Source organism: Gambusia affinis, linkage group LG03 (genome assembly GCF_019740435.1).
Source record: "Gambusia affinis linkage group LG03, SWU_Gaff_1.0, whole genome shotgun sequence".
NCBI classification, from domain to species: domain Eukaryota; kingdom Metazoa; phylum Chordata; class Actinopteri; order Cyprinodontiformes; family Poeciliidae; genus Gambusia; species Gambusia affinis.
This window is the reverse complement of record NC_057870.1, coordinates 15,013,017-15,024,512: the sequence shown is the minus strand read 5'-3', so window position 1 is coordinate 15,024,512 and position 11,496 is coordinate 15,013,017. Positions and strand designations below refer to the sequence as shown.

At 40.3% G+C, this 11,496-nt stretch overlaps 2 protein-coding genes across 3 annotated transcripts in view; both read right to left on the bottom strand.

Moving 5' to 3' along the window:
• Positions 1 to 2,507: 2,507 nt before the first annotated feature.
• On the bottom strand, positions 2,508 to 5,578 carry star (steroidogenic acute regulatory protein). The gene is made up of 7 exons (XM_044112537.1): positions 5,283 to 5,578; positions 4,985 to 5,092; positions 4,327 to 4,457; positions 4,030 to 4,188; positions 3,749 to 3,933; positions 3,553 to 3,646; positions 2,508 to 3,455 (listed from the first exon to the last, which is right to left on the bottom strand). Exons 1-7 carry the CDS (start codon positions 5,344 to 5,346, stop codon positions 3,336 to 3,338), a joined length of 861 nt encoding a protein of 286 aa, XP_043968472.1. The 5' UTR covers positions 5,347 to 5,578; the 3' UTR covers positions 2,508 to 3,335.
• Positions 5,579 to 8,090: 2,512 nt separating this feature from the next.
• grk5l (G protein-coupled receptor kinase 5 like) overlaps positions 8,091 to 11,496 on the bottom strand; it is a 40,373-nt gene continuing 36,967 nt past the window's right edge. For both annotated transcript variants that reach the window (XM_044112529.1, XM_044112528.1), the window contains exon 16: positions 8,091 to 11,462. In XM_044112529.1, the coding sequence (XP_043968464.1) occupies positions 11,414 to 11,462 (49 nt within the window). In that variant the 3' untranslated portion in view covers positions 8,091 to 11,413. The remainder of the gene's footprint in view (positions 11,463 to 11,496) is intronic.

The window sequence follows — 11,496 nt, the reverse complement described above, 5'->3', positions numbered from 1 at the left end:
CAGAATGTGCCCATATTCACCTCAAGACAGGAAAAGAAAAATTTATTAATCAATGCTGGCATCACTGCCAAGGATTTAGTACGGCTGCCAGACAGCTTGTTTTGTCTGTCTCTCATTGCATGACTTCTTTGCAAAGAAATGATTTCCCTTTTCTGGTCCAGGGTCAGATTTTTCCCACATCTTCCCCTCATCGCACCAGTGATGGATCACGTTCTGTGAATCTCCTCCACTCTGATCAGATCTGCTTTTGCTTTCATTTTTAGGGCATTTGCCTATGGAACATTCTTTCAAGAAGAGTATTGAATAAAGCAGGACTTGGCTCGTAAACGCCGACATGTATGTCTCGCTAAACATTTGGGAGTAAATATCAATCCCGATATTTGTTAGGAACCCAATTGTTTGATAAGGTTTGGCGGAAAAAGGGAGAAAAAAGAAGCCCTTGATCCTGAAATCTCAGTTCCAGGTTCAAAGAACGTTTTTGAGCTTTAGTGATATAACATAATCACACAGATATGAAGTGGGATCATAGAGAACTTCTGTGAGACAGGAAGTGAGAGTCCTACACCGTGACTCATTCTGGCCCCGCTTGTCTGCGCTGCGTCCAAGAAAATTATCCGTTGCAAAACATTTTGGATTGAACAAAGCTACACAAATTTGGCAACGTGTTACATAACGGGACAGATTTCCTGTTTGGAATGAAAACTGAGTTACTTGATCATGGGGAATGTGCTGTTGGCTCAGATTGAACTGCTGTAGCTGCTGGGCTCTTAACACATCTGAAAGGCCAGGCACCTGCTCATTCTGGCAAAACGAGCAGTGAAAGGCGGACAGTGTTTTGATGACCAACTTTATACAGAATTTTAAGGAAAGTTATTAAATAGTTTTACTTCCTTTCCTGTCTAAGTAGAAGAGCAGAAGAAACAAGTAAACTCTCCAAACTGAGTTCTAAAGCTAACATTGTTTTTGTTTTGTACTTGTGAATAACCGGAGGACCAACTAATTTTGCAAATTTTGTACAACAAAAACCTCTTAGGAGTTTATATTGCATTTTGTCATGTTAACAACAAAAGTGAAAAGTTTGCTTTTTGTATTCTAAAGTCAGATGTGTGCATGTTCCCCTACATTTTTTTTTACATACACCCAGTGGCGCAAAAGGTGGCTATGCAGTGTATGCAACGCATAGGGGCGCTGCACTAGAGGAGCGCAAAAAACGATGAGGGGGATTTTTTTTTCTAGTCAGCATTTTAAGTACTTAACAGCTGTTTGTGGATGAAATGATCAATAACAGAGGAACAGAACTGATTAGACGCCCCTCCCCTTTTACCAGCCGCTCTCCCCTCCCATACAAATTGCTTGGGCAGCGGCCCTTCGGCCCTTGGGGGGTTGCGTGTCCCAAGAGAGGGGTTTAGCAACCTGCTAAACTTTCCCGTATTCTCAAATCCAAAACTTGATAGATTTTTATATAATTATAAGTACTTTCCACTATGAGTAAAGTTTGGCCTACAAAACATTACCTGTACATGTTTAGTAGTTAAGTCATTTTATACCTGTTCATGTTTAGTAGTTAAGTCATTTTATACCTGATATTGTTTAGTAGTTAAGTCATTTTATATCTGTTCATGTTTAGTAGTTAAGTCATTTTATACTTGTTCATGTTTAGTAGTTTAGTCATTTTATATTTGTTATTGTTTAGTAGTTAAGTCATTTTATACTTGTTCATGTTTAGTACTTAAGTCATTTTATGCTTGTTATTGTTTAGTAGTTAAGTGATTTTACACTTGCCCATGTTTAGTAGTTAAGTCAATTCATGCTAAGTTATACCGTTATAGCCTGATGTTATAAGTTACGTTAACTTCATCTAAAATGTACATTTCCAAACTAGGTTTTGGCTCCATACAGTTTTCTATTAAGTGTTTTTTTTACCTATCTTGCGAAGAGCTGAAGCAGTGTGAGCCCACAGCGCGGCGACAGAGCTGGACTTGGAGGGGAAAAGCTTCAGAGTTTAAAACAAACGTTATCAGAAAAAAATTGGAAGCGAAGCCCCCCTTGATAACGTAGCTAGATAAACTGCATAATAATGTTAGGTAGGATGCGAAAAAAACAAAAGTACATGCTCTCTTTCTGCCTTAAAAAGATGTTAACCACTAAAGGAGTAAAAATACAGAAACAGGGAACCACGATGAAACATCTATGATGACCGTTGGAAATCAAATAGAATTCTTACATGGCCAGCGCAAAGACATTATAGTAAGTGCAGTACCACTACTGCAATGTGTAAACAGTAAATTACTGCAACTTCAAAACATATAGTAAGTTACTGTAATACTATGTCCTATACCCATAATGCAATGCAAGTTACAGTAACTAGTAAAGATGTCTTATATTAGTTTTACTGGGCATTTTGTGGTATTTAACTGTAAAAAAAAAATACAGCAAAGGCTAACAGTGTGATATATATTTATGCGTATGTGGTGTGTGTGTGTATTTAAATTAAACATGACCAGATACATGTTCAACAAGATTTTATTCCAGTCTAATCCAACACAATTATTAAAACTTCTTCTCTGAAAGCATAAATATCAGTGACAACCAGCAGTCGCTGTAATGTCATGCAGCTATGCAAAAATCAATAAATAACATGCAGAAATAAAAGTGCATTTTCACAACAGGGGCAAGGAAATTAATTTGGTTGATATTGAAAGAGACTCATCAGCAAGGGGTGATGCTTGGGTCAGTTAAGAAGTATATGTATTATATAGGGGAAAATGCTATGACTACCCAGAGTCTTGACTTCAGTTAACAAGTAATGCATGATCAACCATTAAGGACCGGGTTACACTGAAAAGTATAGAAGCTGAAAAAAACAACAGGCTGTATTTCACACATAGTGCACTCCCCTTTGGTGTTTGCATTTTTTTTTTATTTAAATGTTAAGTGCAAAAAGTTTACATCTGACCATAACTGCTTTTGATTGGTAGATCTGAGTATTTCTTAACTGTTTTTAAAATTTGATACAATTTTACAGGGCGAATGTTAAAACTCTCTTCTTTGCTTGATAATTGCCCATATCAGGTAGAAGTGCACACAGTGCACATATGTAGAATAAAATATATTTTTTGGAAATTTTATAGGAGCGTTGTGATCATGTGTTTAACTCATTCTGTTTTTAATGAAAAGTGCTGAGATTTTCTCAAGATTTCAGAAAAGCACAACCTTCCCAGGATCTTGCTAAAACTCACTGGAGTTGCTACTTTTTCAGTGACTCTAAGCAGATTTAGATGATATTTTTGATGAGCAGAAGTTTCTCTCTCTGTTGGCTCAAGAGGCATCTCGTGTCAGCAGGCGTGAGCCATCTCCATGGAAACGTTATTCGCCATCCTGTTTCTGAGGTGGCTGGCAAAGTCCACCTGCGTCTGCGAGAGCACTTTGTTTATGATTGTCTTTGGGATCCAGCCCTGCAGAGAACAAGGACAAATCTGGGATTAGACAGACTGCTGTGGCTTTTGAACACAGTTTTTAGTTTAGGTTTGTGATTCCAGTATCCTGATGTACCTTTAGATCTAGACTCAGCAGCCAGGTGAACTTAGTTTTACTTGGATCTTCAGCACAAGGCTTCATTACTATACAGGTAGGCCCATTCTCGGCTCTGCAAGATGTCACAAATTAGACCTGATTTGAACAAATCTGAACGACAATGTTTGAATGCCATGTCAGTACACCAGGCAGATGATCCACCTCATTTGTTTACCTTATTACACCTTTCTGCTCTGGCATTTTCGGATGCTGAGTGGACATTCCAGCTAGGAAGCAGGTGGAGCCTCGACGTTTGGCACAGCGGACGCTCACAAAGTCCCTCGGTCCCACTATGTTGCCTGGCGTCTCTGCTGACACTTCATGGGTCACCATGGTGTCCTGTCCGATCTTTTGAAGAATCTGAGACATCCCAGTTTAAAAAGTCACCAAACCAAAGGAGTTTAAGACCTCTACACTGTTTCTGGAGTCATCCCCAGTAAAAAATCTCCATCTTACTTTGACTTGTTTGACGTTGGGGTTCCAGTCTCCCATTTGCTCCATTTTTTCCACCAGCTCTTCGTACAGGTTGTCAGGATGTTGCTCCATCACCACTTCCAGTTTGAACACCTTCCCAATGTCTGGCAAGACCTTGCTCAGAACCTTGTCTCCATTTGCCTGTAGAAATGTTGGAGGAGATCCAGCAGTCACCTCCCTCACCAAATAAGATGGATTGCTTCTATCCGAGAGTTGTATCCATTACACCCAAAGTTAATTTAAACTTCAGTAAAAGCTTGGCTTCTGCATTGTACTCACAGCTACAGTTTCCACTGTCCAGCCGTCCTGTTCGCTGAGGATGCTGATGGCTTTCTGCAATGCATCCTCTCCTTGCTTCACATAGGACATTTCTTCCTCGTTGTACACTTCCTCCTCCTGAATCCGAGAGCCTTAAGCAGAAAACATGTGTTAATTCCAGCTCCAAAGGTCTGGGATGACATGTGTTGTAGCTTTGTAAATTCAGTGCAACAACTAGAACTCTCAGAGATTGTATTGCATCTAGGTGCTCAGCCTGATGTTTTTCACATTCCCAACAATAATCTTGACAATCTAATCATCTACATTTTCAGCAAAAACAAAGTAAAAGACGCATCAAATATTGCTGTAGGGTCTTATTAAGGTTACAATTGGGCATTTTCAACACACATAAGTTAAATATGATTATCTTTATCTAATATCATGGGGAAAACATGTGGGAGAGAAATTAATCAAGTGAGAATTCGGACTGAGCAACATGGCTACAACAAAGGGTCCAAAATTTGATACCACATTCCTGACAATATGTATCAATATTCTCTTGTATGGTTATTTAAAACAGGTCTCTCTTGAAAATGACACACCATTTATCACTAAGATTTACCCGGACAAATAAAAAGGTAAAATTAAACAGGCAAAAAAACCCCAAAAAATAACTCACTGAGGAGAGAGCTTCGTCTGCGGACTTGACTGATCCAGTTGCTGGGGCCTGGACCCGCCAGCCTGTTCAGCTCATGATGGATTGCTGCCAGGGCATTTCTTCTAAGACCTGGAAAACAGGAGAACATCACACTTACAGGTGAACCTGCGAGAAACATATAAAAACACATTTGGCTCTGTTCTGCATTCTTTCGTCTGCTTTAGGCTTCATGCAGACCTCAGCTGGAAAAAGTGTGGATTCAAACAGATGGTAGAGAAGTGGCAGCTGATTGTCAGTCCAGTGGGATTCATTCACTCACCTGTCATGTTCCTCATGTGCCGATAGGAGATGCCAGCACACAATTTAAAAGTTGCGGGCAGCATTTTGCTTTGTAGGAATTTCTGAACACGTTAAATTGAAAAATAAAGTATTAAAAATAACCGGGAACACAAGCAATTCAGCAATACGTCAACCTGCGTCCGGGATGTAAAGGTTCAGCTGAGTAGCAGAGACAGCTGCAGAGGCTTTCCGACTTCTATCTGTGGGATGTTTGAGAGCTCTTGTATATATAGGAGCTTCTCCCTGAAGGCCATCTTGCTATCACCAGATAGATAAACAGGAGAACCAACTAACCGATCCAACGGCCGTGTCATCAAGGACGCTCCAACGGACATGACAAGCATTTCTCACAAACTCTGCGTGAGATAACGTCCAGTGCCCGGGTCCACTGATTCACACATAAACAAACATGCCACAGTGCAGTAATGGGATGGCACCCAGAGGAGAGAGGTCAGTGGGGCAGACCCTGAACGACTCATCCGTCCAGCCTCACGGACCATGAACTGCAACTCAAGGGCAACAATGTTTCTCTTAGTTTGGCTCCTTTCTCCTGTAAGAATGATTGATATCTCAGAATGAGACTGGCAAAAATTCAATGTCATTGGAGAAAATGTCACGTCAGCAACTCGAGGATTCTCTCTGGCTTCATGGATTCTCTTTTTAAATAGACAAACTCAGTGGACAGAATATTTTCTTAATCCTATAAAAACTTTACTAAACCAAAACCAAGGAAGGTTTCATCTTTTATATCGTCACTGTTATCTTACTTCAATAGTTGAAAGAAAAATCCAATAAAAAATTGTTTTGAACAAAATAACCTTTGGTTCATTTATTGGTACCCTAGTTGTATAAACTTTGTATGAGTCTCTTTTTCCAATAGGACATCTATCATGTTCTCCTGAAAGTCTTCACAACGTTGGAACATGTTACAGAAAAGGGATCTTTGACCAGTCCTCTTCTGGACTCTGCTGCTGCTTAGTTTCATTGCTAGGAGTTTTTAGGAGTACAAACAGTTGTGCCACTGGTGACTTAGCGAAAACCAAATGTAACCCATTTCCCCCCTCTCACTGAATAAATGTACTCTTAATAAAAGCTGGATTTTTAAATTTATTTTCAAAGTGTGAGCCGATACTCACGGGATGAAAGAAGATTTTATTTTAAAGGCCCCACAGATGTTTCATGTAATTTTTTTCATTTTGTGTCCTCTTATGCTCTGAACATAGCATGATGAGCCAGATTACCGTTTCTGGAATTTCACCCAAAAGTGAAGATGTTCAGATTCGGTAAGGATAAATTATATAAAGCTGTGTGCGTGTTTCAGGAACCTTGCTTACTCCATCCAATCCAAACACAAGTTATCTAAGGGTAATATTGTCTCAACAGGCTCCTCGTCAAGAAAGCTGTCAGAGGCAACAGCTCAGATCAGACCAGAGCTGGAAACCTGTGAAGAGGGAAACCACTTATGGGATCAGAGTAAGAGCAAGCGCAGAGAGAGAGAGAAAGAGGTGTTTAACAACTCCCTGGCAGGAGGAAAATAGAAACTGAAGTCACCTTAAACTGTAACCCCACGTCCTTGTGGTCGGGTTCCCTCGTTCAACATGAGAACAAGCAGGCGTGTGACGGGTGATTCATCACACAGTGGAAAAACTCCCATGTTTCTTTACAGTACAAGAAACACGGGACAAAGAGAACTAGAAACCAGGTCATAAACCTGATCGAATGAGTTCCCTTTTTATTGGCAAGTACATCATTTTCTCTTAACGAGACTCCGGTTTGCATCACATCGCTTTTGTTTAATGTTAACCCAAAGTTGCAAGCAAACGATCAAACAGTCTACCCTACAAGAGCAAGAAGGTTTTCTTTATGTGCTTTCTGAAGCTTTTAATTTCCTCAAAACAGACTTTAATGTGCTTTACATTATGATTTGCTTTAGACTTTTCTTATTTCACTTGAATGTGGAGCATACTGTAAATCAATAAAGGTTTGTCAGGGGGAGGGAAAATCATGACCTAAAATTTCAGCTAGTTGGTGACACATCTGTTGTCATAAACGTCAACCTCATATTTTGCACAGCAAGTCTTGAGAATGTGGTTTTGAAATTATACCATTCAGCTTAATAGAGAAGTGGGTGAGAAACATTAACATGAAAATTGCATTTTGAGTTTTTAAATCTACACTCCTGATCAAAGTGGAAACACAAGGTAATCCAATTCCACACAGCTGGATAGTAACCACAATGAAAACTTCAAAATGCTGACAAAAAAAAGAGAAAGGAACAGGAGACAAAAGGAACAGAGCGAGCGATTTACTGAAAGTGACATGTAAACTTGAGCTAGTCATTCATCAGCTGATCAAAAGTTTAAGACAACCGCTAAAAGAAACGAAATAATTAAAAGGAAAGTATTTAGTTCTTTATAAAGAAATGTGCAGAATCTGCTGGTTTTTGTCTCTGAAAGAAAATCCGTCTCTAATGAAGAATATTGTATATTTTAAATATATTTAAAGAAAAATTTTAAAAGATTTTCAGATTTTGAAACTGAAGGGATCAAAGAAACAGATACCATCTTCATCCTTCAACACATATCTTTTAATGGTGGTGTGCGTTTAGTTGGACAGAGTAATGAATGGCCGCCACTCCATCTCCACTCGTGTGCAAAAGCCATAAAAAAGGGGAATTAAGTCGATGTCTTACGACACTCCGCCGACGTGTGTGAATGTGGCCTCATGGTCACATCCACAGAGCAATCAGGGGGAAGAAAGAGGCAGACGAACAGATGAGTATTCAAACTATAATACAGAGTTTATTAGGTCTTGATTGACACAGTGGGTTTGGCTTTCACATGCACTCAGCACTTTGCTGTACATCACATTAAGAAGGAAAATTCCCTCATAGACTCCGCTCCGTCTGCGACTCCTCCATCTTTCCCTTCCAACAAACTGTGTAAGTCTATGTGTATTTGTGTTTCCCCAGCGAAGCAAACAGAGCATGACAGTCAGATAATAAACAAAGTGCTGATGTCTGTGTGGGCATTGTCTGGAAATCATGCTAACAAGGAGGCACTTCAGTCTGATTCAGATACTTTTTTTTTTTTTTTCCTTTTTCACGTCAAGTAAGCAGAGGAAAAGAAGAAGAAAAAACAGGCTTGTGTGAGATCAGTAAGGACGATTAAAATTACTGCATGGAACAGCTTTCGCCAGCTTAAAACAGGGAAAAACACCACATTCTTAAAAACGAAGCAGAAGAGCCAGCGCTCTCCCTCCCTTTAATTGGCTGTGCTGCTGCGAGAAGGCCACTTCTTTGTGTGGAGATTCTCTGGCGTCTTCCTCTCCTCTTCCTCCCCCTCTTCCTCCTCAGCTCTGACGCCAAGGAGCTGGGCTGATTAAAGAAGATTCAGATAAGGTAAACCTTTCAGGTTGCTCTCGATACCCTGTGTCTTCGGGTTACAGTTGGGCACAAAACAAGAGGAAGACCCTTTAGATTCGCGAGGCATTTTTGAAGAGCGCACAGAGGGCTTAGTGTAAATGGGCAAAAAAAATAAAAATAAATTTATATATATATATATATATATATATGTATATATATATATAAATAATCTGTACATGAGACAGCAATGGCTATGCAGCAATATCGTTTATATGGAAAAGACATAGGGAGAGCGAGAAGAACACTTTAAGTCTCGGGTGTAGAAGAAAAACAAGCGGCATGTGACGGTATAAATACAAGGTTGTGCCTCAATGATCAGAGGAAAGACATTTTCATTTGGTAACAAAACAGCTTGATGGTATCTTAAATTGTGCAACTTGTAAGTCATGCTGAGTGCATGTGTTTCTCTCCACTCCATGGGGACTGTGCAGATAACTGCCAATAGAAAAGGAAGAAAAAAAGAGAGAGATCTGTTTCTGTACAGCTTATTAATTAGTCGTCAAACTCCACATAACGCCAAATATAAAGTGACACTGTAAACCGAGGGAAACGTCTGTGTGTATAAGATGGCAGAGTCGCAGGAATGAGGTATACAGAAGCGAAAAGGGATACAGCTGTCCATACTTACGCTTGTCCATGCAATGAAAACAGAACACGATTCTCACAAGTCTGAGTGTGTTCGTAGTACGGCGCCTCTCAAAACTACTCATTTGTGTCGCGTTTCAATCACAAGCTTTCGTTCGGGGTTCTGTGTGACAGGACACAAAACAGCACACGTACTTTAAAGACGGAAGAAAATGATACATGTTTTTTTATTTTTATAACTACAAATATGAAAAGTTTGACATGCATTTGTATTGACCGCCCTTTACTCTGATGCCTTGAAATAACTAGTAATAATAAAAAATGACTTAATCTTTTTCTCATTTAATCCTAGCTGTTCTGTGAAGCCCTCTGAGGTTTGGTAGAGAACATGGCTTAAGAAACAGCATCACGAAAACCAAAAAGATCAGAGATTGGGGGCAGATTGTCAAGACATTTAAGCCGTTTTGAGTTCTCAAATAACGTAAACTTACAGAAAAATGTTCCACTCATCAACTTGCTATTCTAGAGTTGTGCCGCTCAAAGTGGCAGCATGCTGGAGTAGCAGCGCCGTGTTCACATCCACAACGACTCTGAAGATAACAGGACGGTATGAGATGCGACAACATTTCATTTATCTTTGGGATAAATAACATATTTTTGAGTAGAACTGAATTTGAGTTGAATGAAAAGTGGAAGCTGCAAGCTTAAGAAGACAAGGCCTTCTACACAGGCCGACAGGCTGAGGACATGAAGGAGGCAAGAGGCCTGAGGAGGCCCCAAAAATGACCTGAGAACAGGTTCGTCTTCCAGCGGAACCAGGACCCTGAACAGAACCACAGCTACAGTGGAATGTCAAAGATAAAGTCTGAATCCAGTTGTGAGTCTTCAGAAATCTGAATAGGTTCAGGGTATTTTGCAAAGTAGAATTGGCAAAAATACGTGAAAAAGCCATAAGAGGCGTACACCAAATGCAGCAAAAGGTGGTTCGATAAAGTATTTACTGGACGAATTAATGCAAATGCATACCACAATTTTTAGATTTTTTGTTCAAATAAAGTTTAAAACAACATACCATGGGCTACATTGTGTCACTCAATCATAAACTCCCAAAGAAACCCATTGAAGCTTGTGGTTGTAATTAACAATGACATATTCAGGAGGTCTGGATAGTTCTGGAAGGCGCTGTACTGTGTGTGTGTGTGTGTGTGTGCTTGAAGCTGTATGATATGTCTGCAGGCTCATATTTAAAGGAAAGTCTATAAATGGGATCACACATTCTGATCCTCCTGTAGTTCTACACAACAGCTAAAAACCTTCAAAAAGCCAACAATTCAACATGACAACAGTATCACAAAACTAGAACTGCAATCTTTGGCCTGAGTGTACGCGAAGGCAATGTACATTGTGTGTTTGAGGTTGCTGAGGTGGCGTGTTCTGAATGTTTAGGAGTCATCTGAGGTCTGGAAGGTGAAGAACGGAGAAAGAATAAGATGGTGACACGTCAGGGGGAAGCAGAGAGACGAGAGAGATATCGGTACAAGATACAGGCCAGAAAGTACAAGACTGAAATGAAAGCAAAAAAAAAAAAAAGAAAAGACCCTTTTTTTTCTGTGAAGAGCAAAATTCCTTTACCTTTACCCCCGCCCGCCCTCACCCAACCTTTATTCCCTGTGGTGATCTTTATTATACAGTGAATCCCCTGATTATCAGTTTGTTTTTTTAATCCTTTTTCTGGTTCAAGAACAACAACAGTGGCTCTGTTCTACAGTCCAACAATCCTGAGGGAAAGTAAGGTTTGTCTGAATATTTCCAAACATCTCCACAATATCAAGTGTCCTACTACTAATGCCCAGGATCTCAGGCCCCGGTCAATCCCCCCACTCTGTCCCCTCCCCTCCGTTCCTTACCCACAGGCTGACCGTCTAGGCTTTTAAATAGGCTATCTCCAGCTGCTGCTCAGGCCTTTGAGCTGCGGACCAATCAGCAACAGGGAAGCCCTTCCGAGCTCCTTCCCTTCTTGAGAGTACGTTTGTGGGTTAAGTAGGTCCCACACTGTCAGCTGTGCCACTAGGGGGCAGAGTTGGACATGGAGTCCACAGAATTTACACTGGAAGACTGCACACGGCTGTTGGAGATGGGCACATCTGGGTGCTGTGGCGAAGTAAGGAGAGAGATGGGTTAGTTT